The sequence below is a fragment of the Rhinolophus ferrumequinum genome, chromosome 6, assembly GCF_004115265.2.
Source record: "Rhinolophus ferrumequinum isolate MPI-CBG mRhiFer1 chromosome 6, mRhiFer1_v1.p, whole genome shotgun sequence".
Lineage (NCBI taxonomy): Eukaryota > Metazoa > Chordata > Mammalia > Chiroptera > Rhinolophidae > Rhinolophus > Rhinolophus ferrumequinum.
Window position 1 is genome coordinate 56,695,228 of NC_046289.1, and position 27,410 is coordinate 56,722,637.

Sequence of the window (27,410 nt, forward strand, 5' to 3'; positions counted from 1 at the left end):
CGTGTACTGCCTTTGAGACAAGTATGGGGAAAGTCTAAGTTAGAAAGGAAGCCTCTGAGAAAGACACAGTTATGAGTTACGTCTAGGAAAGCAGGTCACCACAGCTAGGTGGGCTCTTCCTCTTGAGTGATATGAATGGGGCTCCGAGGGGCTCCATCAGAGTAGGGGTCCCAGTAGACCTTCGGAAGCCACCCTCCAGACACCTTGCAGGGGCCCACCTCACATCTGCAAACTACTTCCCCCAACGCTGTCATTCCACTGGGGTAGACACTGACTGTGGCACCAGTGGGTATCCAAAATGTGGTGTGATTCATGTCTCAGATCTCAAATCTATGAATAACAACCAAAAAAAAACCAATTATGACAGAATATACGTAAGGGGTTTGTACGTGACATATTACGTGTCCCTTTCCTGCTGTTTCACTTTCAAATTGACTGAAATCCAAAAGCGTCATTGTACAAAATGCATAGTTCACTAAAAAAATTAAGTGGAACATTGAGCAAGTCATGGTGCTCTCTGCCAAATCGTCTCCCACCCAGAAGTACCTTCTGGTTTCTTCTCCCTCGTGTGTTCCGACCTCTCTAGTACAGCTAACTGTTTATCTTTTTTTTTTTTTTAAGATGACTAAGCTGAAGGTTAATGCATTACTGTATTTATCTAAATACAGCACCTTTCATGAGCTTCAGTTCTTTAGGCTTAAATATCTACTGTCTCAGGCCATATTTTATTTATTTTATTGCAATGTAGACTGGAATTGGTTCCATTTTATTGACTGCTTTTTTTTTTTAGCATCTTAAGTTTTAGATCTGCACTCCAAAAATTGAAGAATTTCCAAAATTGCCATTTTTATTGCATCAGTCTATTTACTAATTTCACATATTACCAAGTTGCCATCCTCCCACAGCTCTGTATGTGGCATCCAACTGGTATCCTTGTTAGCAGTCTGCTGGCCTGAGCCTGGGTTTTTGAGCACCTGCTGTGGTGAACAGTTTGGGAGCTGCCAGCAGAGAGAGAGGATCACCCAGAGAGACAGATGTGGCCGTGCTATTCTGATCCCCAACAGCTCCTGAGTATTAAAATAGCTGGTGAGCATGACGAGACGTGAATGGGGAGGTTGCAGGGATGGCAGGAGGGATAGGGGCTGCTGCCATGGAGAGAGGGTTCCTGCTGGAATTGAACACTAAAGGTGTGTGGATGATGCATCTGGTACCCCAAGTGATGCTGCTGTTTGTAGGGGAGTAGACATGCAGAGCCCAACTGGGCCACGCAGCTGGCTCCGTGTGGAAGGCAAGGGGTGGGCCTTGTGAATTCAGAAGGCATTTGCGTGCCTGCAGTTCAGCCTGCGCTTGGTGAATATGCACCGCATTCGAGTGTGTATCCTGAACAGATAGAATCTGTGCCATAAAGATGAAAAAGAACCTGCTATATCGTTCATTCAGTCATTCATTTAACAGACATTTATTGAACAACTTCTACACGGTGGACAGTGCCCTGACTGTGAGGATACATAAGTCCTCTGAGCATCAGTCCTGTAAGAACTCAGCGCCAGTCACAGTGCAGCATGGGAAAAGGACTGTGCTGGAGTTGTGTGCAAGGGCCACCCTTCCTGGAAGGGCTGGCCAGGGGCTCATGATGGGAGGAAGCCAGCCAGAACAGACAAGATGTCCCAGTGCCTCTTCCACTTGGGCGAGGGGTCCATTGGATTCAGCTATCGGCACAGAGGGCCAGGGCAGTGGCGGGCAGAGCAGCACCCTCAGGGAGAGCTGACTTTGTTTCTGGTACTGCTTGGCTCTCATGTGCCTGTCTTCAGCCAGTTGGGCTGGGGTGGAGCCATTTGTGAAGGGGTGAGCCACCCTTCTGATTTCAGCACCTCCTCTGACTGACATTGGACCAGCAGGCATCTGGTATAAGGGCTGCGATGACGTGGGCAGAACCAGAGGTCCTGTTTGTGGGACTCCTCAGTGTCTCCTGTCACCTCCTGGCTTAGGAAGAGGCATGAGAAGAGAATCGTGCTATGTGCCAATAGTCACCTTTGGATACCCTTTCCCCCAAAATACAGCCTAATGCTGGGTTGTTACTTCCTGCAGATTAAAAAACAGTGTTCACTGATCCCATGTTTATAAATATTAAAGTACACATACGTGGGGGAATGTTTGGAGGAACATAGATATGCTAACCATGATGCATGGTGGGATTGTGGGGGACATATTTTCTTCCTTTAGCTCATCTGTCTTTTCTGACTTTTCTCAGTGCTCATGTATCATTTTTTAAATAAAATTATTGAAGAAAAAAATATTTTGAGAAATAGCTCCTCAGTCTCCTGTCTCAAAATAAAACAAGAGTAGAATTGAAAATTATACCAGTGGATGGTTTTTATTACTTTATTCCTGAGAATGATCTACCATTCAGAGTGACTACCCATTTTGTAGATGCTCTAGGAAAAGAAAAGAAAGATCTAGAGAGCTTAAAATAGTTGTTAAATAAACATTTATATTTTTGTGTTGTTTTAGGGGATTATTGCTCTCACATGAATAAACACTAAAGAAATTGATTCTCCACTCATCTCCACTCTCAAAATATACACTAGTCACAAGAGGCTTTATGGGCTAATTTTACAAAACATTCAGAAAACAGTTAACCTTCATCTAATACAGTTTCAGAGATCAGAAAAAGGGAGAAAGCTACCCACAATCCATTTTATGAGGCCAGTTTACTCTGACATCAAAATCAGACAAAGATGGTACTAGGAAAAAGTTATACATCAACCTCACCTTCGAGCATAGTTGCAACATGCTGAATACAATATTTACTAATGGAATTCTTCAGTATATTAAAAACACATGCATCGTGACCAAGTATAGCTTATTTTGAGAAAGCAATGCTAATTGAAATCAAAGGGTCATTTGCAGATCCAAGATGGCAGAGTAGATAAACACTGTGCCTGAGTCCTTCCATGAACACGTTAAAATTACAACTAAATTATAGAACAATTAACCTGGAGAACCACCTGAAGTCTAGCCAAACAGAAGACCCATAACTAAAAATATAAAAAAGAAGCCACATCAGGATTGGTAGGAGGGGCAGAGATGCAGAACGGGCCCCAAACCTCTGCGTGGTAGTTGAGAATCAGGAGGGATATCTCAGCTACAGAGGTTCCGCCAGAGGATTGATGCTCCCTGGCCTCACACCAGACTCCCCAGCCCAGAAAAAGAAGGCCCCAGAATATCTGGCTGTAAAAAACAGTGGAGATTTTGACCATCTGAGTGGGATGGAAGGCTATGGGAAACTGCAAATGGAAATGAGTAAGACAAAAAAATCTGGGGTAGCAGTACTTATACCAGACAAAATAAACTTTAAAACAAAGGCTATAAGAAGACACAATGAAGGACTTAGTAATCCCACATCAGGGTATTTATCTGAAGAAGCTCAAAACAGTACTTTGAGGAGATGCGTGCATCCATATGTTCATTGCAGCATTGTTTACAATGGCCAAGATGTGGAGGCAGCTTGGATGTCTGTAGATAGAAGAATGGATAAAGAGGAGGTGGTACATGTATACAATGGAATATTGCTCAGCCATGGAAGGGAATGGGTTCTTACCATCTGTGGTGACATGGATAGACCTGGAGTATATTGTGCTGAATGGAGTGTCAGGCAAAGAAAGACAGACGCAATGTGATTTTGCTTACATGTGGAATCTAAAGAAAAAAATAAACAAACGAAACAGAAACAAATTCATAGATACAGAAAACATTTTTATGGTTGCCAGATGGGAGGGACTTGGAGATGTGGATAAGAAAAGGGGAAGGGATTAAGAAGTACAAATTTGTTGTTACAAAGTAGTTTTGAGGATGTAGGGTGTAGCATAAGGAATATAGTCAATAATATTGTAATAACTATGTATGGTGTCAGGTGGGTACTAGATTTGTTGGGGTGATAGATGGGAGGGAGTTCAGGACAAGGTGAAAAGGGTGAAGTGATTAAAAAGTATAAATTGGTAGTTACAATATAGTCATGGGGATGTAAATAAAGCATAGGGAATATAGTCACTGATATGGTAATAACTATTTATAGTGCCAGGTGGGTACTGGATTAGTCAGGGGATCACTTCTTAAATTATGTATATGTCTAACCACTATGCTGAACACCTGAAATTAATATAAAATAATATTGAACGTCAACTGTAATTGAAAATTTGAAAAAGAGGGAAAAGGTGAAAGTGAATCAGAGGTCCAAATTTCTAGGTATAAGATAAATAATTCATGGGGATGTAATATATAGCATAGGCAATATAGTGAACAATATTTTGATATTTGTAGTGTCAACGGGTTGCTGGACTTATCGTGGTGATACCTTCTTTAAGTATATGAATGTTGAATAACTATGGTGTACCCCTGAAACAAATATAATATTGTATGTTAGCTATATTTAAAAAAAAAATAAATCACAGGGTCATTTAATAATTGGTTAAATTCACATATTAAAAGGGATACACCATATGATCATCTCAATGGGTACAAAGAAAGTGTTTGATAAAATTAGATATACATTTCTACCTTCAAGCAAAGCCTTAGCAAAATAGGAACAGAAGAAAGATTCCTTATCTTGATACGTGGTATCCATCAAAAGCCCACAGCAGACACCATATGTGGTGGGGAAATTTTAGAGACAATTCTATTAAAGTCAGGAACAAGACAAGGAAAATGAATGGCACCCTTACTAGTCAACATTGTACTGGAAGTTCCCACCAGTGCAATAAGGCAAGATAAAGAAAAAGGGGGTAGAAGAAAAGAATCATTTTGTACAGGCAATGTAGCTGTCCACATAAAAAAAAAATTCAAGAGATGCTACATAAAATCTGTTAGAACTAATAACAGAACTCAGAAGAATCTCTATTGGAGATAAATACGCAAGAATCAGTTGGGTTCCTATATATCATTAATAACCGTGTAAAAACTGTAATAGAAAAAAATTACACTTATAGTAGCAACCAAAACTATATGGTACCTAGAAGTGAATCTAATGAAAGATATGCAAGACCTTTATGGAGGTAACTATAAAACATTATTGAAGAACACAGAAGAAGATCTGATTAAATAGAGTAATATATCATGTTAATGGATGGGAAGCTTGATATAAAGATATCAAAACTAGCAGTTTACCTCAGATTAATATAGGGTATTCATGGCATTTGGTCAAATGATCTCAAAATTCATATGGAAAAATAAAGACAAGAATAAAGAATTTCTAAGAAGAATAAAATGTTCGGGGGTGGGGGGTGCTTCCCTATGGCCTACCAAGACTTATTGTGAGTTACAGTAATTTTTATAGTAATTAAGACAGTGTGGAATTGATACTGAAATAGACAAATTGATCAATGGAACAAATTAAAAAACACAAACCTATGCAGTATGAAAACTTGATAAGAAAAAGGTGGCCTAATAGATAAGTAGCAGAAGGACGAACTATTCAATAAATTAAATAAATTGAGAGAGGGAAAGATATCTCACACAATATGCACAAATAAATTCCAGATGGATTAAATACCTAAATGTGAAATGCAAATGAGGGGACAGAGCAAGGAGTGCAGTTTCCAGGCTCTCTGCCTCACGTGGAAAGGGACTCACTCAGGTAGTAAATGGCCATCAACTGTGATTGGATGGCCATCAGCTGTGGCTAGTTGGCCGTCAGCTGTAACCAGTGAGCCATTGGCCACTAATATAACTGCTGTGGCTCCACTAGCAGCAAATGGGGGCTAGCAAGACGATGGTGGCTGAGCTAGCAAGAGCGGATTGCAGCTAGCAAGGGGTCGGTTGGCAGGCAGAAAAGCGGACAGCAGGTCGCAAGTCGTGTGAATCCAGCCTCCAGTGAGACTATAGTGGTATGACTCCCCTACCTATGGCTCCGTGGATGTTCCTTTTTGGCCTCACCATATCCTGCGTTCTTATGTGGGGAGCAGGAGCTGAGACCCTGCATGACACCCTGCATGACAGCAAACCTTAAAACTTCTGGAAAATATGAGACTCACTTATCAACACATTGCAGGAAAAGATTTTTTAAAATGAGATACAAAACTCATGAACTATAAGAAAATATTGATAAATTTGACTGTTAAAATTTTTGATTTCTGGGGCCAGCCTGGTGGCTCAAGCGGTTGGAGCTCTGTTCTCCTAACACCCAAGGCTGCCAGTTCAATTTCACATGGGCCAGTGGCCTCTCAACCACAAGGTTGCCGGTTCAACTTCCGCAAGGGATGGTGGGCTGCACCCTTGTGGGGACAGAGCCCCAGAAAGCAGTTTCCAAGCTCTCGGCCTCATGTGGAAAGGTGCTGGCTCAGGTAGTAGATAGCCATCAGCTGTGGCTGGTTGGCCGTCAGCTGTAACCATTGAGCCATTGGCCACTAATATATCTGCCACCGCTATGGAGGAGACAGAAGGAAACTGAAGGAGAGCGGAGGAGAGTCAGTCGGTTGGCAGAAAAGCGGACAGCGGGTCGCACGTCATGTGAATCCAGCCTTGTGGGGACAGAGCCCCAAAAAGCAGTTTCCAGGCTTTCGGCCTCACATAGAAAGGTGCTGGCTCAGGTAGTAAATGGCCATCGACTGTGATCAAATGGCCAGCAGCTGTGGCTAGTTGGCCGTCAGCTGTAACCAGTGAGCCATTAGCCATGAATATAACTGCCGTGGCTAGGCTAGCAGAAAATGGGGGCTAGCAAGGAGATGGTGGCTGAGCCTGCAAGCGGCACAGTGAGGGTTGAGAATTGTGTTGCTCCTGGTTCCTGTGTCTCCAACCCAGCCGCCAGTGAGAGTATAGTGGTGTGACTCCCCTACCTATGGCTCCGTGGGTGTTCCTGTTTGGCCTCACCATGTCCTGCGTTCTTATGTGGGGAGCAGAAGCAGAGACCCCTCATGCCACCCTGCATGACACATGGCGTAGCGAGCAGGGTCCCCCGCACGACACATGGCGCAGTGAGCAGGGTCTCCCGCATGACAACCCTCTACAACTAACAACGGCAACTGGACCTGGAGCTGAGCTGCGCCCTCCACAGCTGAGATTGAAAGGACAACAACTTGACTTGGAAAAAGTCCTGGAAGTACACACTGTTCCCCAATAAAGTCCTGTTCTCCTTCCCCAATAAAATCTTTTAAAAAAAAGCAAAACCAACAGAGTAAAAAAAAAATTTAATTTCTGTATGACTAAAGGCATCATATATAAAGTTAAAAAATACTGCAGACTCGTTGGAGATGGTTGCAGCTTATGTGATCAGCAGATGATTAGAATTCGTAATATGTTAAAATCTACAAATTAGCCAGAAAACAAGACATACAGTTGAATTGGGAAGGGGGAAAAATGAGTAAATTATATGAATAAGCAATTCACAGATGAAAGACCTGAATGTTCAGTATATACACAAAAATATATTGAATCTCACTAGCAATCCAAGAGATATACATGAAAACAAGATACCGTTTTGTACCTATCAGATTGGCAAAAAATTTAAAGGTGGACTATTTGAAGTGTTGATGAGGAAATGGAACCACAGGATCTCATACACTGCTGCTGGGAGTGAAAATTAGTGCAATCTCACAGGAAAGCAATTGGCAAACTCTCTGGTACAGGACCTGACAGTCACGCTCTAGGCACAGAACTCAGGAGACTGTTGTGTGTGTGCACAAAGAGATATGTCTGTGGACTCTTTTGCTGGCAGAAAGTGTAAAGAACTTAAATGTCCACCAACAGGAAACATGGATATATAGTATATTCATATAAGCGACTAAATGACTCCGTTAGATAAATCTTGAAAGCATGATGTTGAATGATGAGCTGCAGAAGAAGAAGCTGAGTAGTGTGACACCTTCATCTGAAGTTTAAAAACACTCTGAGCAGTCTAATGTCTATGCATGCATACCCATGAGGCAAAAGTATAAAAAAATGCATGAGACAAAGACGCATCAACTTCTGAAGTACAATTAGATCTGGGGAAGTGGAAGGAAAAGAGGGAGTTGAAAACGAAGAGGGCTTTACCTCACTCTGTCTCTGAGGACAAAACACTTAGATTCATTCTATCTGGGTGGTGGCCACACAAGCAGAGTTTGTTATATCATCTTCTGTTTTGTCTGTGTATTTGACACGTGTCATGGTTTTAAAAAAATTTTTTCTGACGAGAAAAACCTGCTCAATCTCCATCTTAAAGTGGACAATAACTCAAAACACATTTAAACTAAATTGATGTTTATCGCCTCATGAATGGCAGTTTAGTGTGGCGGATTGCAGCACGGGCCTCGGGGGCAGCCTGCCTGGGTCTGAATCCAGCTCTGCCCCTCTGAGATGGTAGCTTTCACCAAGCTACTTACTCTCTCTTTGCTGTGATTTCCTTGCACATAAAATGCTGCTGCTGCTCCTGCTGCCGACGATGATAATAGTGGTGATGATGATGATGGTGGTGGTGATGGTGGTGATGGTGGTGGTGATGGTGGTGATGATGGTGGTGGGGATGCTGTTAGTGCCTGCTCAGAGTTGCTGCAAGGATGAGTTACTTTTCATAAGCACAACATAAGTCACTAGTATGCTTGAAAGTGACCTAACATTCAGAGAGACAGTAGTTATTTGTTAGGTGTGAGAGAGTGAAGGAGGGGATAAACGTGCTTTGTTTGAAGTAATTATGTAAAGTAGATGTTGTTTTTAGTGATGGTTGCTCCTCCACTGCAGTGAGACAAAAATATTTCTCAGATCTCCAAAATTAACCTGTTGAGTTGGAGATGATTCACCCCCCGGTGACTTCACAGTTAGCTCTGATAAGTAAAATTATCACTCATTCACTTTTCAGAGCTGGCTGGAAAATCAATATGGAAAACAAAATCAGTACGTAGCTGTTGAAATATGTAGAATTCTCTCTGAAAATGGAAGCTGCATGTATGTATCTTCAAGTTTTGATGAATATGTGGTATTGTTCCGTTTCATAAGAGCGGCCTTTTTTTGTTTTTTGTTTTTTTTAAAGATGAAATGTACATCTCCTTGTTAGATGGGGAATTAAATTGAGGCCTATTTAATGTCTCAAATAAGTGAGAAATCACAGTCATTAGGGAGCCAAGGATAATTATCTGAAAGCAGATGCAGGAAGGCAAAGATTGCAGGCTTTGTCTGGAGTTGATTTGAATTGTAGCTCTGCTACTTACTAGCTTCATTCCTAGCTTTGAGTAAATTCTTTAAATCTGTTGTGCCTTAGTTTCCTCATCTATACCGTAGGACTCTCTCTTGCAGAACTCTTGTGAGGATCAAATACATGGTATACACTACCTTGGGTACACAGTCTGTGCTTAGTGGTTATCATCATCTCTGATGTGATTATTATTAATTGAGTTACAGGTTCCTCAATGCCTATGGATGGATGGATGGATTGCGGGGGCGGGGGGGTGGGTACTAAGACGAGATAATGAGCTGGTAGTTCTTACAGATGACCTTGCTAATATTTCTTCACTTCACCTGAAACAAGAATGTATTTCAAGGCCTGGGAATTTTTTTGAAACGAAAAAAACTTGGTCTTCATCTTGAAGATGATCAAATGCTGCTTTTAAAGTGTAATTAATCCAGTGCAAGGTATTGCAATGATCTGAATCTGCTTTCCTACAAGAAGCACCCTGTTTGACTACCACTGCTTTGGTATGGCCTTGGCTCAGCATCCTAAAACCTCCAACAGAGCTAGGAAATAACATCATGCCTGGTCCCCCCAAAACACTCAAATCCTCATTCCTGACCACTGGAGGAATGAATCTCTAGGACTGAGCAGCCACCAAGGGCAAAGCCAAAACTCTGTGCCTGCTCCCAGGCCTGAGCCAAAGGCGAGATTTAAGGGTTACCCAAGCCAGAGCTGGAGGCAGGTCGGCTGGCCACATGGCAAAGGGGGTGAAGACGGGATAATGCGACACCCCCTCCTCTGCATTTGGTTTTCTCTGGCAATTCAGTTCTTTCTCCTTCCACCCTGCACCCCAATCCTACGGTACCTAAGCCTGCCTGTCACTTCCTATCCTCATTTTTAAAAATCCATTCTCTTGGTGGGGGAGGAGGGGCGGTTTGGTGGTCACCACACAGGGGAGAGAGAATGCCTAGGAAGGATACACGGTGCCTCTGACTACAGTGAGACCCAGCAAGCTGTGACTAGAGACTGCACTGTCACCAGCAAAATAGGTAGTTGCATTTTAAAGGAAGAACCTGTTTATCCCTCACGATCACTCATTGGCTAATTATTTAGGGAAGATGGGTTTTTTCACCATGTCTTGCTTGATGGAAAGGGACACGGTTTGGATGGGAAAATGGAAAGCTCGGAGTAGGACAGGCTGAGTCGGAGGTACCCTACTGCACAAGCGCGTGTCACCCAGATGCCCACCACCACCGCCCCCCCGGGCCTCTCGAACTCAACAGGCTCAGGACTGAATCATCTTGCCCCCATGCTCCCAGACGCCTGTTTCAGTGGGTGGTGCCTTAATGCCCACCCTCCCAACACCTATCTTCCAAGCTAGGAGAAGCACCCAGCATCCATGCTGTGCTGTACTGCCTCTCCCCGTCAGCCATAGGATAAGCCAGGATCAGAATCACAATGTGTTCACCTCTTTTGCTGATTGCCATGGCTTCCTACTGCCTCGGGGAGTATCTCAAGACAAGTAACTGAAGTCCGTATTTCAAATCATCTTATTAGAATTTTTGAAATTTTTCCGGCCCATTTCTTGTCCAATCAGATTAGATCACTCCTTTTACTTGATAATTGGGCTGCAGAAAAGCTGGTTCAATAAGGAGGATCCACGTCAGCTCTGCCATTTTCTTGCTGTTCCCTTGTGCTGGCGTGATTAGCATATTGTCTTCAGTCCTCAGTTGTGTTTCTTGCAGGAATCTTTTGAAATCACTGGTGGGTTTTGTGAGGGTGAGTTTAGTTAGAACTAAATAATATAATCCGTGAGTCCGTTTAACCAAGCACACATAAACTTATGCTGAGATAAATCAAAACTGCTGCAAGGGAACAAACAGGTGAGGGATACACTAAATAACCTGCCCTCCCCAGGTGGGGCTCCTTCCCCTCTGCTCTCAGAACGCCACACACCAGTGGGTCCTAGGGTCATTCTGTATGTTAAATATTAGTAAAGCTTAATTTATCTCAAAACAAGGAAAGAGAAATAGAGGTTCTAATATGTTCACTTTGCACACCGGCCAGTGGTGCCTGATGGAGGCTGCTACCCTCCAGGTCATGGTGACCCTACCCACAGGACCCAAAAGCTGCCTGCTTCTAATCACAAGTGGTGCAAATTTGGGGGCCTCAGGTCTTCTCAGGAGCAACTGGGGAGCCAAGGGATAGGTCCTCAAGGCAGGTGGCTCTCTTGGAAGGTAGGGGAAGGATCAGACCTAAAAAGGACTCAAGGATGTGCTGGATTAATGCTCAGTCAAAAAATCCATTTCCTAATCCTCCCAGGCCATCTAAATTTTACTGTGATGCCTTTTAAAGTATTCCAAAATACCTTTCTTAAGCTTCAAAACTGCCATCTCATTCAAGCGTGAAATGGATTAGATCAACAAAAGGCATTTTTAAGAGCTTTGGGGGGAGGGGAGGATCAAGGGTTTGGCAGGTCCCTAAGTCAAAGGCCCACCACTGCGTGATGATTTCATTTCTTTGTGCCTCTACCAGAGCTGTGTTTTTTCTTTACTATTCCAGCAGCATACAAACTGCAGTTTTATACAAGCAAATGTTTTTCAGTTTGACTCCAAAGGAGTTCTGACAACTCAATTAGTCTTTCTGGAAACCATAATTGTATTAGGTTTGCATTTCAAAACACTACTTAAGTTTCCTTAATATTTGTCCCCACAGCTACATAGGTTCAACCAAAAACGAAAGCAGAGGCAATTTCTTCCCCAGAAGGTGTTTTATCATTGTCAAGGATATCCTATTCTGCAGACCACATTACCCCACAGCCAACCCCCAACCCCCTTCCTCATCATTCATCCAGAGAACAGACAAGGAAGCAAGAAGGGTGTCAGTCTCCCCTCTGGCACCTGGTCCCTTATCAGTAGTGAAGGATGGAGCACGAGCTTCTCTGGGTACACGTGCAGGTGAGCAGAAGGCTAGGTGCTCATGAAAGTTCACAAAGTAGTTTGCGAGGCTGTTCCATCTCAGGAGGCTTGCTTGAACTTTTCTTCCAAGAGTTAAGTGTAAGTGATTGAGTGCCAGAAACTTGGACCGTCACAACTCCCCCTCTGCCCAGGGTCTTACCCTTGCTCATACCCTCGGGTCTCCCCTCCCACTTCCTTTGCACTCTGATTCTCCTGCTTTGATGAATGATGCTTATTAAGTGTCACAGATTGTTCTTCTCTGGGTACTATCTCCACTGCAAACTTCTACTAAACACTTTTAGCTGACTCTCTTCTTTGTCATCGTCTTAGGCTGGTCACCAGAACGATGTGCTACTGTGTGAGTGCAGGCTATTACAGCTAATTTCCAATTTTATCATTGTGACACAGCCCTCCATACTCATATACAAGTTTTCCCGCCTTAACCAGAGGTAGAAAAGTTACCAAGTCCTGTGGGTAAGGAGAAAAGAGTTGAGTCTGTCCCCCCAGCCCTCTCTACTGTGATCCATCCTTGGTTGCTGCTCAGAGCTCTCCCTGGGCTGTAGCTGACAGCTCCGAGCCCGGCATCGGCATCGTTCGTCACCGTCATGTACTTTGTTTGCCCGAATGTATCACCTTGCTCTTACCGTGCTGAAGTTCATCTGCCTCTTTTCTGCCTACTTGCCCAGCGTGGTAAGAGCTTCCTGCTGTTTATCACCACCAGCGTGGCATTTCACCATCTGGGAGCGCTTAGTGTTTTCTAGAAATGTGAAAACATCATTTGTACTACCGCTGAACATCATGTATAGAAGCATCAACTCAGACTGGCCCCAACACTCTCCCATGGAGTGAAGGGCCCACTTAAAATATTTGTTGCTTTCTCTCGCCAAACTGGTTCCCTACGACTGTCATGCCATTCTCCCAACATAGTTCTGGTACTTTTCCTTTCCTTGTAAATGTAAGGGTGCTTATCCTCAGAGCACTGACTTTGTAATTCTTTTACTTGAGCTCCTTTATCAGTCTTGCTTTAAGGAAGCCCGTTTTCCTGTTTTTCGTTTTTTGGGGGTTTTTCTATGAGGATGAATTTTGTAGCTTCCTCAATCTTGTCTCACTGTGCGAGTCAAGTGAGATATACAATAGCTGCATATCACATTTTTAATCTCCATTCTCAGAGGTACTGTAAACAATCCATTACTTTTCATGGTTGGGGAATGGAAACTTTTGTTCAAACATGGTGAAAATAATCATCTCTGGTTGAAAGAGCCTTCTTAATCCTTGTACACAGGAATAAGAGAACGATTTTTGCCAAAACCTATTCTAGATCTCGTGTTGTTTGCACAAAACAAACCTGTGCCCCCTAGTTAGGCCTGTTTCCCCAGCTATCCCAAGTGCACTCCTGACCTTGGCTGCCAAAGCTCACACTCTTCCTCTCCGCCTGTAGTATTCCTCCCTGGCGGTGGTCTCCAACGTGGTTCCTCTGCAGAAGGCTGGATGAAAGGAGACAAGCCCAAGGTTTTCGTTTGCACAGTGTCTTCTGAATAGGCCTGCCCCACCCAGCTCTCCCTCAGCACACACGCTCTCCCTCAGCACACACGCTCTCCCTCAGCACACACGCTCTCCCTGAAATCCTATATGTATGTTGGAAACAGTAGTGTTTCCCCCACTCCTCCCCCAAAAGATCCCTGGGAGTTGTTAAAGTTGACCAGAGTGGTGTCTTGATATTATTTCTCTGTGTTTCCCCTGCATTTCCCATAATGTATACCACAGGGTGGTGCAGGGATATACATATTTGTGTATAAATATATACTTGTGTATAAATATATACTTGTGTGTGTATGTATATACACACACACACACACACATATATACACACATGTATATGTGTATATATATATACACACACATATATATACACACACATATGTATGTGTATATACATATATATACACACACACACACACACACATATATATATATAGGAATATATATATTCCTATAGTCCAGTAAATTTGAGAAGTAGTAGGCTAAACAAAACTCCACAGATACTGTTATTAACAAAACCTCTCAAGGCCTTTAATAAGCTACCTGGTATGGCAAATCATGAAAAGCCAGTCACAATATATAGTCGTCTACAAACTCACTTAAGTGACCACAGAATCTTTTTTTCCAGGAGCATCTATCTAACAGGACGAGTATTCTATAGGACACACACTGGGCATGTCGTGATCAGTGGGTCCTACGTGTCAGAATCACTCAGGGAGCTTGTGATCACTGGACTGACTCCTTAAGATTTTTAATGCTGACAGCCTGGGGTAGAGTGTGGGAATCTGCTTGCTTGTTGCTGTTTGTTGTGTTTTCTTAAAGATTTCCTTATGATTTTGATGATGACTCTCGATCTTGAAGGCTTCAGAGATGCTATCCCTGTGACCCTCCTGAGCCCTCACCAAAGAACTTGTACCCAAGTCCCTTCGTAGGTAAATAACACGTTTATGCAAGAGATGCTGAAAACTGATGGGGGAAACCACCGCAGGCATTATGATGTGGGGAAAATTGCTGGCCTGTTTCTATGCCCTTAGAAACCACTTCCTAACATTGTAGCCGGCCCCATCTAGCCACATTCAAGTCCACCTGCAGAGTCCACAGAGCTTCCCCCAGTTGTTCTCACTGACGCCAATTTGGGCTATTTCATGTGTTTCTGTATTTTGTTTCATTTGTCTATATCTTGCCTCTCTTGCCTCTTGTAGAACCATATTCAGAGTAGGACCCAAATAAATACTTTTGGGGTAATGTTCCCTATAACATTTCGTACAGAGTTGAACAAATAGTAAATGTTCAATAACTACAGAGAAACCAGAGACAAAGGGGACTTGGGCCCAAAAATGGTACATGAGGAGCATTTTTAAACAGACAATAATGGGTGTTTTATTACTGTGGTACGTATGTTACAATGGACACATTTAAAAGACTAATTTGAAAGGTTAATTTTAAAACATCAATTTTTTGTAACATCTAGAAATTATAAGTAATTAACCATACGATGAAAATTGCTGTCAAGTTAAAAAAATGTGCCATAACAATTTTGAAAAATTCTTATGGGGACATAGGACTAAAATGTGTGACGGCCACAGCTCTAGAGAAAAATGTTGGGAATGCTGATGGTGAAAAGAGCAGGGTTTGGAATCCGGATGGCAGGGAAGCCTTGATAAAAATGCCAGCTTCATCTAACTCTAAGGGTTAAAACCATGAAGTGCCTGGCACAGAGCCAGTGCTCCCTTCATTTAGTCACTAGCTGCCATGTGCCACCAATGCACTAGGCTCTGGGCCAACAGTTGGGCTTGGACACAAGTCCCTGCTCCCACAGAGCTTACATTCTAGTGGACACATATTTAATTGATTCATTGCTTCTGTGTAAATGCACGTTTGCTACATTTCCAGAGAGTCTCTTAAAATACCTTATTCTCAGGCAATTTTTAGGAACTGTTTCTACAAAAATGTGACTCATTTTTTGATATTCCAGAACGGATCTATCTAGATCCCATTGTTCCCATCAGAAGAATCACCTGAGGAGGCATACGCTTATTTCAGTGACAGGGCCATTACCCAGAAGTCTTTAAGCTTCTCCTGTGGAATTGACTTCAAAGCATACAACACAGTCTTTTTTGCACGTCCTTAATGCTTGTAAATATTTGTCTTTGGAGGATGAATTTGGTGTTTCTGGAACAAGGGTTATCCACACAAGGGTCTGGTGACCATGGTGGATGATCAGACTAGGCAGGAATATTATTTGTCTCAAACTCTGAAAGAGCATAAATCAGGATGTTGGACTTTCTCATGGTAAAGAAGAGTCAAGAGATACCATTTATTATTCCCTTTGCAGCAAAGCAACTCCTGGCCATTTCGGAGTCACTTCGCTATGGAGTTGCTTGAAGATACTATGGTCTCAAACTTTAAGGAGAGTGCTTCTTGGGGCTGTGGGAGGCCCACAGTACTCACTACTTTAGTTCAGCTGATCCCCCTGCAGCGACCCCTCTTCAGGCTGTGTCATTGGGGCCTGCAGCTGGAAGAGGCCTGAAGAGCTGAAGCAGCTGTCCTGGAAGAACCGAGGGCTGAGGGAGCGAGGCTGGGCCAGTCCGTGAGGGGGCATGTGGGTGGAGGAAGCATCGGGGCCTGTGTCTAAATTGTGTTTGAGTGTTTACTGAGTCTGTGTCTGCGAGACCTGAGTGATTAATCACTGTCCACTGAGGGAATGAGTTCAGGGTGGAGAGAGGGGTGGAATATGAGATAGGAAGGGGCCAGACGATTGCAGAAGCTGGCATGTAAGGCTGTCTGGCTGTCCACACTGCCTGTCACATCTGTCACTTCTATGTGGCTACGAAGCACTGTACAAAAGCTCTAGGGATCCTTGAGGGCCCTCAGTGCTCAAAGGAAAATTGTTTTGTTTCTTAGTATAGGTTTGCTCTGTATTTTACTACTTTCTTATTCTTCTGCAGTATTTCCCTGGTATTTTACTTAAGAGACACTATCCCATCTGTGCCCAGAACTGAGCTAGGTGCTGTGGGAGATACTGCCTCTGTCCTCAGGCAACCTGAATCTCCTTGGGAAGATAATAATAATCTATATACAAAGGGTCAAGTAAGGATGGCAGTGGGTTTCCTTTCAAATGTTAGCTCCACCTAATTGGTGATCTCCTGGCGTATTTCATCAAATCTAAGACACCATTAATTGTAAGATTCCGCTTTATGTGTGCTTAAGAAAAAAGATGCTGCCAATTAAATTATGAATGATTATTTTCTTATTAGAATTTTTATTTTTTATTGAAAGATCCTTTTTAGCCTTATGTAGACATAGTGTTATTTTTCTTTAAACATATATCGCTCTCGTTCATTTGTAAAGTGGAAAATAACAGGGAAATAAATTGGTTGTGCTTTTCCTACGCTTCTTCCCACTCAGGGTGCTACCATCTAAAACACCTTTGACTTGGAGTTGTCGATGACTTGTTTCCCACACAGTGTAGTTCTCGATGCCAGGAGCACTGGAGAGGCAACATTTCTTACAAGAGTGCTCTCTACTTTTCTCCCCAATCTCTGGCTCCTATTGTGTTAATTGATGTGCATACAGGTAATGACAACCACAGCACAACTGCCACCTGGCAACAGTGACTACAAGACACATCCCAATTTCCAAGTATCAAACGTGAAAAAAAATACCTCTTAGACTCAGTGAAGTATGGATTTTGAGACTCAGTCGAAAAAAGACTAGCATGGCCAACCACCCACATCTGCCTTGGGAACAGGATTGGCAGTGGTGGGTGCGACATTCCTGTCCTTAAGCAATAATTTCCTCCTATATAATTTGCAAAACTGAACGGTTTCCAGCGCAATAGCCATTGTAGGGAGTTCTCCATGATCTAATAGAGTCTGGAAGACTGTATGCATGAAGTAGATCTAAAGGGCAAGATTTGGCCTGGATAAGAGGAGACCTCTCCAGAAAGGGAAGTGTGCAATTTAGAAGGTTCGAGAGGGTGAACAGCATGTCCTGTGGAATGGACAGTGGGGCAATCAGGCATGGGTGGGGTCTAGTTAGGGACTTGTGGGCTATCAAGACTTGAGTTTTTGCTCTAAGAACGTAAGTTCAAATTAGTATGTTTCACTTGTAGAAACATAATAAATGGTTCTCATATTTTCGTAACTGTTATTTCTTTCCTTACCATAGGTCCTGATGTTTTTAGTTCAAGGAACCTTGCCCTTCAAGCCCAGAAGAAGATTCTGAGCAAAATAGCCAGCAAAACCGTGGCCAACATGTTAATTGATGACACCAGCAGTGAGATCTTTGACGAGCTCTACAAAGTCACCAAAGAGCACACCCGAAACAAGAAGGAGGCCCACAAGATCATGAAAGACTTAATCAAGGTGGCAATCAAAATCGGGATCCTCTACCGGAACAACCAGTTCAACCAGGAGGAGGTTGTTACTGTGGAGAAGTTCAGGAAGAAGCTGAACCAAACCGCCATGACCATTGTCAGCTTCTACGAGGTGGAATACACCTTTGATAAGAACGTGCTCTCCAAGCTCTTACACGAGTGCAAGGACCTTGTACATGAACTGGTGCAGCGACACCTGACTCCCAGGACCCATGGGCGCATCAACCACGTCTTCAACCACTTTGCTGATGTGGAGTTTCTCTCCACCCTTTATAGTCTGGATGGAAACTGTAGGCCCAACCTCAAGAGGATCTGTGAAGGAATCAATAAATTGCTAGATGAGAAAGTCCTTTGAATGTCTTCCCTCCTCCTGGACTTTGCTGCCTTTAAGTCACAGAACCCAATATGGTCTGGGTGAGAATTCATAAAACAGGAAGAAACCCTTGTCGAAGACACCCATGTTCTGTCCTTTTCGTCCCTCTGATGTTGATGCCAAGTTGAGCTCAGGTATGTTTATCCCCTGAGCTCACTGGCGAGGTCTTGTACTTAAAAACCACCTTTGTTTGCAAGCCCAAAGGACATTTGATCTATTCTACGCAGAAAGGCTGCCCTGCTCATCAAGGTGAGCACTTTTCATCTTGTGCAGTGAAAGAAGCCCTGGACCAGGAGCTGGAGGACAGGAATCTGGTTCCCAGCTCTACTAATTATGATCCATCCTCTGGATCCTGCAACCATGACGCCTGCCTGCCTCCCAGGGCTGCAGTGAGGATCGAATGAAACGATGTACGTTCACGCTTTTGAAAACCCTAACGTAGGGTCTTATTATTTTCTCTTCGGAGTGAGAGGGATCAACCTGGATCTAGACTATTAAGCCACAAATAATAGAACAGTAGTCTCGAATGGGCTGGGTTTGCAATCTGTCTCTAGATGTGCTGTTTCAAACAAATTTAAAATGAATCTAAAGGTGTGAAAAAGTATAGCTGAAAATTGGAAAAATCTTTTTCAAGAGCTGTGTTTTTTAGATCTTAGATGTGCAGGTTTATGATCCTGCAGCGGTGGGTGGAGAGAGCTTCCCCCTGTCACACAGAAGCCGGGAAGGACTGTGCTCGCCAGCAGGACCTGCCCTCCCTCATCTATCTGTGAGGCAGCAGGAGGGTTTATTCCAGCACGCAGGGGGAGATTTGGGCAGAATGAACCCCTATCCGTCTTTTTGGCCTTTCATAGTCATTTTGTGCTGTTCTCTGGTTCATTAATAAATTGAAACTACCCTTCAAAAAAGAGGTTTTGGAATTGTGAATCAAAAATAAAATTCATTGGAGTTGACAGAGTGTTAAGAATAATGGGATTGAAAGGAAGAAGAAAATGAAGAGTAAGAGCTCTGCACTTCGACCATAAGGGGAGGTAGTCCCAGGGGGAACCAGCTGGGACCTGTGCCCCTGAGCTGTGGGGAGCTAGCTCAGGGACACAGTGACTGCATTCTCTGAATGTCTCATGGCCTCGCTTTCACACTGTGGCTTCTGACATCTTTTCATCACAGTCTTAACAAGCATCAGGGCAATGTATTTATTGCTTTATGATGTTGTCTGGAGGACACCACATTATGAGACTTGCTCTACCTGCGTCACCTCCCCTCCTGCCATGCTTCTCTTATGTCTGATGATAATGTAAAAATACGTTAGCTCAGTCCCAGGGTTCATCCCACCCCATGGTCTCTCTCTAGCAGAAGCATCAAGAGATGATTTGTGGGAGCGTGTGAACTGACATCCGTTGGCCATTTAGCCTCAAGTGGCTCCCATAGCAACATCAGTGCAAACTACCCAGTTCAGTTCTTCCACTACGAGCACTCAAAATTAGTTCAAAGGAGGGATTTGCAGGGGGAATAGGGAGTGGTTAAGTCAGCCCATTCTCCATTTTCGACGAGCATGACCTACTGCCTCCTCAGCCCCAAGGACTGAACAATGATGCCCTGTGCACATCTGGTCTGGGGAGGTCGTCGGTCATTTGGGCAGTGCTGGTGGAAGCTGCAGGCAGAAGGCTCCCCTTCTCTCCTGCCCAGTAGGCAGCAAGCACCCCAGCAGGAGCTGCATTTTCATATGCCGAGTCCTCAATGCTTGCCTTGGTGGACTCATCTGAGTAAGGACTGCTTTCTAGTTTGAGGGCTGGTTCCTTTTTCACAAAGTGGGTGGACCTATTCAGAGAACTCAGACTCCAAAAGAATGGGTGGAACTGTCTTCTGTCCATCTGAGACACAGCAGGGAAGAAGGCGCGATCCCCAGACCATGAGGGGGGTCCCAAAGACTGCAGGTTCTCCTGCTCTGCAGCCCATGGCACACAGCTGTGATGGCAGAGGAGGGCTGAGCTTCTGACAGCCTATGAGTCTCTCAAGGAAGTGGGTCCACTTTATTCTGGTCAGAGAAGATCAGCACTTCCACCAGCAGCTCTCAGCAGGTGCCAACAGCAGACTGTGGACTGAAACATCCACCGCCCTAGAACTCCACTGAGGCTTCCCCCAGGAGCTCTCTACACAAAGCCAGCTGGGTATATCAAGCTTATCAGCAGTCGTCAGGGATAGATGGGCTACCCAGGCAAAAGTAGCCCGCCAATTCCTCTAAACATAGCCAAAACCAACCCCACGTATACATTTCAAACATACTATTTGTATATAAATTCAAGTGATTATTGAGTTTCATCAACCGCCTGAAAAGCTTACAAACTTCAAATACTTTACATAGAAATCTAGTGACCAAACAAAAAATCTCGTTATTGGTTTGTCATCAGGACACTAACCATGTCACTCAGTGGCCCTGAAAAGCTGTTTGGGCTGACAAAATGTGACCGAGGCCAGCAGATGCTTTCAAAAACAGGACTCTGTAGATGTGTCCTTGTGTTCAGGGCTCTGTACAAAATTTTCAATAATGAGAACCCACAAAAGCAAGGTTAGTATGTCTACATGTAAGTGGCACCTGAAAGAAAACTGGTTTCAAAACAAGCAATAGTACAAAATCATTCGATTGACCAAGCTACACACAAACCAGAAAGTAGTGCCTGGCTCAGCCAACCCAAGGCAGAGACAGGACTCATTCTTTATGGATGGGGGTGGAGGGCGGGCAGGAGCAGCTTGTCTGTCACTTGGAAACATCACTGAGTCTCCAAACATCTCTGAGCGCTCAGCTCTGTCCCCGCAGGACTCCCAGGGACTGGTGCTACAGCTCCCACCGAACCCCGTTACGTGCCCTTCGTGTGTGTGAACCCCGCAGAAACACAGTCCCTGCCGGCTGTGCCTGCCACGGCCGTGTCTGGATCACTCTTCCTCCCTGTGTTTGCATCTGTGAGTCTTGACACCCTCAGCAGCTCCAGGTCTCTGCTCAGTGACAAATCAAAATGAAAAGACTCCTCCATCTGTGCATCTCCTCCAAACTCACATCTCCCCCATCTGTACATTTTTCAGAAGCAAATCAGTACATTCACTGGCTGCTCCAATGAACTTCCTGTATCCATTTATATAAAAACAAAGCTCAAAATCAGGGCTGCATACCCTCTGCACCAGTATCTCTGGGCCTCTAAAAAAATAAATAAATAAATAAATAAATTCAACATGGTCCCAGACGTCAAGAGCAAAACTGAATCAGGGAAAATTCTAGATCAGTCAATGCTGGCTGCAAAACAATGCATTAGCAGGGTTTGTCCAGTGATGGATGTTGAAAAGTCATGAATCAGATGGCCTTGAAGGAAAGGGTCGCCAAGACCCTCCCAACTCAGAAGTGTGTGGGCAGTGGGTTTCCCGTGTTTAGTCTGACCCTACTTTGGGGCCACAGCCCTGACCAGGCCCACCTCCTGCTCTTTCCTTAGAAGGGGTCTTGCTTGCTGGAGGAAAGACTCTTGTACAACTCAATTCCTCAAAATGGCATCTAGGAATCCCTGAAAGTTCCAGGGGTAGGAGGGAGCGAGGGAGGGATAGCTTGAGGTGGGAAGAGTCCATGAGTTCTAAAAGGAGTTTTTAGATTTTGGTTTTATTCTTTAAAAAAAAAAAAAAATCCACATCCACATCAGTACCTTCGCAATCATGTGGGGATGATTACCTTACAGCCAGGTAATGCCATCTGGCTTCAGGGTCTGAGTTTCTCTTTGTGTTTACAATGTCATTCATGCTGATTGATCAACTCCAATGAAAGATTTTAACTGAATGTGTTTCTCTAACTAGGCCTGGGCATCCCTTAGGGGTCCACAAGCACAGTTGGGCACCTGAGAGTTCTCAATTTTGAGAAATGTTGCTACAACATATGACAGTATAGTTATGGAGAATGAGTATCACCCTGCCGTTGATGGTGACTCATTTGTGGGGCCTCAAAGGTTGAGGGGTGAACCTGTGTCTGGGGGAACAGAGGCCTGCTGAAGAGACAGGCAGGCTCCATGCGTCCAGCCTGCCCTTGGAAAGCTGGCCAGGTATAGCTACCACATATAAATCAAAGAATTGACAATCCCGTCCTGCCAATCCTCATAAAAAAAATCTCAAAGGTACAAGACAGGCCATGCTGGACACACCAGGCACGGCTGCTCCCATGGAAAGGAACAGTGAAGAAAGCTCGCAAAGCCTCCTTGTGGAGAAGTCACCAGCACCCACCCACAATCCCAGTTCCAGCTTCACCTGCTGTCCTGGGCGTCCAGAGTGTGTATGGTCCCAGGATCCCAGTAGGTTAATCTTTGGCTGAATTTAAGAATATGAAAATGTGGCAGTCGTCAGCCAGAGCAAGCGGGCTCTCACACCCCACCCACAGCACCACCTCAGTGTCACACTAACCTTTCTCTTCCTAGTCCTTTCTTTGCTGAGCTGGGGGAGGTCTCTACAAAGGAGGTGCCCTGGCTGCCCACCCAGGCAGCTGGAGCTTGGGCAGCCAGACCCCCCAGGCCGTGGTACAGAGCTCTTCCTTGCTGACTGCTAAGGCCTTTCTGGACCGGTTCCTGGGACAAGGGAGCCCCAGGGTTGGCTCCGCCTCAAGGAGGGGCTGGGTAGGAGCCAGAGATTGGCACAGAACCAGCGAGGAGGCTAGCAGGGACGCAGCAATTAGGTTACGTTAGGAGGGAGAGAGCACTCTTTCAGCCTCTGTCACTGGTGAAGGAAGAACTTGTGGGCTGGTCCACGAGGAGTGATGGGAGTGATTGGGCTCCTTCCACCTCTCAGAGCAGCGGCTTCCCTGCCAAGAGGGTCATATTTCCTTAGTGATGGAATGGGCTGTCTTGCTCTGTGTTTCAGAAACAGCTACGGCTTGATTTTAGAAACAGGCTGTTGGGTGTGGGGAAACAGGGGAGATGGATATTTGGGGTGTTGTTTCCTTTTCAGCTTTCAGAGGCAGTGGAAAGTGTACAAGATGGAACGAGCCACGCATTAGGAGACTTAGTCTTACCTCGCCCAGTACCTGGTGATTTCCTTACACTTCATCTCTTGGGCCTCAGTCTCCCCAGTCTCCTTGTGCAAGCAGAGTGTTGCACGAGAGCTTCAAGAATTCTTCCAGTTCTACAGGTCCACGGTCTTAGAAGCATAGGAGAGCAGCTTTGGGCATTTCTTTGTCGCAGCTTTCTTAGAAGGGAAGCTATACATCATTTAAACAATAGCTTCCAAATAGACAGAAATGACACCTTAATGATCCCCTTCAGGACTTTTGATCATAGATCTAAGATCGTGATTTCAGAAGGGAAAGGCTTTAAGCCAGAAAATGCAAGGTAAAAATCCATAAAAATCAGTGACCTGCAGGATGTGGCCCCAGGAAGTCAGCCAGTCCCCAGCTTAGCAGGGGCCTGCTGGCCTTTCCTGTCAGGACTGACCCTCTACCGAGACATACATTTCAAATCAAAATGTGTCCATCTCCCGTAATGTATGTCGGTAGAGATAGCAGGGTAATAGGCAAAGTCATAAATAAGTCATTACTGATTTGAGTCATATATAGGAAATTATCAGAATTGTGTTTAATTGATAAAGCCATCCCCCCAACAAATGGGACATTTTATGGAGTCCTCAGAACATTTGCCCCCCACTGTTTGAAACATTTTTCATACAAGTCTTTACATAGTGTGTTCTATGCACCCCAGTGTGGTGAACACATTCTCTCACTGAAACCACACTATATTCATATATACAATTAGCATTCATTGAAACATCTCTAATACGTGTCTTTAGATAGTCTATACCACGCAGCCCAATGTTGTGAACTTACTTTTTTAAATAAACAGCTTTATTGAGATATAATTCACACAACATACAATTCACCCATTTAAAGTGTACAATTCAGTGTATTCTGGTATATCCACACATCTGTGCAACCATAACCACAATTTTAGAAATCTGGTACCCTTTAGCTATCACCTCCCTCCCTTCACACCTTACTAGCAATATAAAAGTTACTCTTTCCCTCCTCCTACATATTGCACATAATAATTGCTCACTATTGAAACTGTACTATGGGTGTAGAATCAGAACAAAGAAATCCCAATGACACATGTAAATGAGATTCATTGTGCTAAACCAGGCTGAGCTTCAAGCATGCTCTGTGTCGCTCCTTTGAGGATAACCTTCATCAGCATCTTAACAGGGATGGTCTCTGCAGGGAGGTGGATTCTGTTAAGTGTAAGGATGAGCGGATAGTAAAGTCTCCAACTATTATTGTAGAATCGTCTATTTCTCTCTTCAATGCTATCACTTTTTGCTCCATAGATTTTGATGGTCTGTCATTAAGTGCATAAATGTTTAAAATTGTCATGGCTTCTTGCTATATTGAAGCTTTTATTAATATATAACTTCCTTGTCTCTTGTAACCTTTTTGGATTTAAAGTGATTTTATCTGATATTAGTATAGCCACTCCTGCTCTCTTTTGGTTACTATTTGCATGGAATATCTTTTTTCCATCCTTTCACTTTCAGTGTATTTGTGTCTTTGCATCTGAAGTGAGTTTCTTGTAGACAGCATATATTTGGATGATGTTTTTACCCATTCTGTCAATCTCTGTCTTTTGATTGGAGAGTTTAATTCATTTACATTTAAAGTAATTGCTGATAAGAAGGGACTTACCTCTGTCATTTCGCTATGTTTTCTATATGACTTAGTTTCTTGTCCCTCATTTCCTGCATTTTTCTTATTTTGTGTGTAGCTGATATTTTACAGTGAAATGCCAAAATCCTTTGTCATTTCCTTTTGTATATATTCTCCCATCCAAGTACTAATCAGGCGCAATAGTGCTTAGCTTCTGAGATCAGATGCATTCAGGGTGGTATGGACGTAGACGCCTTTTTTGTATATTCTATAGCTATTTTCTTTGTGGTTACCATGGGGATTACATTTAATGTCATAGTTATAACACTCTAATTTGAATTGATACGAGCTTCAATAACATACAAAAACTCTGCTCCTTTACAGCTGTCCCCACCCCTTTCAGTTGTGGATGTCACACAATTACATCTTTCTACTTTGTGTGCCCCAAAGCACGAACTAGTAATTCTTTTAAATGTATTAGTTTCTTAAATCATGTAGAAACCAAAAAGTGGAGTTGTTATAATACTATTTTATATATATATATGTATATATATATATATATATATATATATATATATATATATAGCGTTTTATAATTGCCCATGTATTTATCTTTACTGAGATCTTTATTTCTTCATACAGCTTCAAGTTATTGCCAAGTGTACTTTCATTTCACCTTGCAGGACTCCTTTGAGCATTTTTCTGCAGGACAGGTCTAGTGGTAGCAAACACTTTCAGCTTTTGTTTTTCTGAGAATGGATTAACTTCTCCCTTACTTTTGAAGGACAGTTCTTCCAGATATAGGATTCTTGGTTGCTGATTTTTTGTTGTTGAAAACCGGACATTTGGATCTAAAAACTGGGGTAACTCTGGATATCAGATTCTCCCCCTTCCCAGAGTTTGCTAGTTTTTGGTTTTGTTATCTTTGTTTTATTGTTGTAGGCTGTCTCTGTGCCAAGGATCATCCTGAAGTGTAAACACAAGGTCTTCTCAAGGCTTTTCTGAGCCTGTATCTTTCCCTGGCATGTAGTCACTTTCTAATGATCCCCCTGCTTTTGAATGTCCTAGTCTTTAATATCTGGCTCCCAAAAGGGAAAACGAAAACTATGAAGGGGACAGGATGCCGGCTCTTTAAATCCCCTAGAAGTCATATCAACTGGAGGGTGAAAGGCTTGCAACAATGGTGGGAAGTGCTGCAACAATGACCACCTGCCTTTTGCACCTCTGGGATGAGAAGTGGCAATCAGTGATCAGAGCACAGATCCCCCCAGGGTCCTTTTTGCCCATTCTGGTTGCTGCAAGTTGTGTGCAAGCTGCCCCAGGAACACACGCACAGCTGCCTGCCACATGGCGAGGGACAGGGAATGGGTCGCTGCTACTGTGGTAAGAGCTGAAACTGACCAAAATTCACCATCCAAACCTTCTCCTGGAAGTTGCAAGCCTTCCAGTCTATTCAATAGATTCCAGAGTTCCAAAATAGTTACATCAGACAAATTCTGCCGTGCGATTGTTGTGTAGGTGGGGAGACAGATTTCCTGTCGCCTCTTATTCCACCATCTTCCCAGAATCTCCCTGGCACATTCCCTCTTGAGTCTCCTGCCTACTCCGCCGTGCCCTGTCACATGTACATATGTATGACCTCCAGTTTCCATGCTCCAGCCCCTACTTGGGTGTCAGACCACTGAAGAGATCGTGAATTCTGCTCATCAGTGGCCACTGGCCAAATGTTAGGATTCATCAGTCCAGGAGATGCAGGGACCCACCTCTTCCAATTTCTCAACTTCTCACCTTTTTGCAATCATGTATCTTTTCACATTTTCACCTAATTTGCTACCCATGTGATCAAAATCCCAAGAAAAAGAGAGGGATCTTCATGATGTTTGTGCATGTATACACATATGTGTGGATATACAAGCACAACAGCAAAATGTAATTTTAAGTGAAATCCTATTGACAAATTTCCCCACACTCTCCGAGTTAACTACAAACAACAGGATTGCTTGAAAGATTCTTGGCAATACTTAAATCTCCAAGAACCTGAACAAGGAAAACTAGCCCCTGCGCACATATGCCTGGTGCCTCTGAGCCGGAGCAGGTCCTCCAACCATCACTAGTGGACAGAAGTGGTGACATTTAGCCTCCCACCTCTCCTCTCACTGCCTCTCACCCTCTGAATGATGTTGGACTAATTAACACTGGGTTGATGTGGAAGTGGGGGGAGGGTGCAGGCCCCTTCACCCAGAAGAGAACTTGACAGGGCTGCTGACCCAGGCCTTTGTAAGGAACGGGTTCCCCCTGGTGCTCCTCCCCCACCTTACGGGGGTGGCGGGAGTGGGTGGCCCTCACAGTCCTGGCTGCCCAATTCCAATTCCTCACTC

General features: G+C 43.8%; 2 protein-coding genes across 2 annotated transcripts in view; one reads left to right on the forward strand and one right to left on the reverse strand.

Moving 5' to 3' along the window:
- TNFAIP8L3 (TNF alpha induced protein 8 like 3) overlaps positions 1–19,277 on the forward strand; it is a 41,809-nt gene extending 22,532 nt beyond the window's left edge. The window contains exon 2 of the mRNA XM_033109661.1: positions 17,803–19,277. Within this exon, the coding sequence (XP_032965552.1) occupies positions 17,803–18,365 (563 nt within the window). The 3' untranslated portion in view covers positions 18,366–19,277. The remainder of the gene's footprint in view (positions 1–17,802) is intronic.
- Positions 19,278–24,016: 4,739 nt separating this feature from the next.
- The window catches only part of AP4E1 (adaptor related protein complex 4 subunit epsilon 1), a 66,986-nt gene continuing 63,592 nt past the window's right edge, over positions 24,017–27,410 (reverse strand). The window contains exon 23 of the mRNA XM_033107924.1: positions 24,017–24,620. The gene's annotated coding sequence lies outside the window, so the exon portion shown is untranslated. The remainder of the gene's footprint in view (positions 24,621–27,410) is intronic.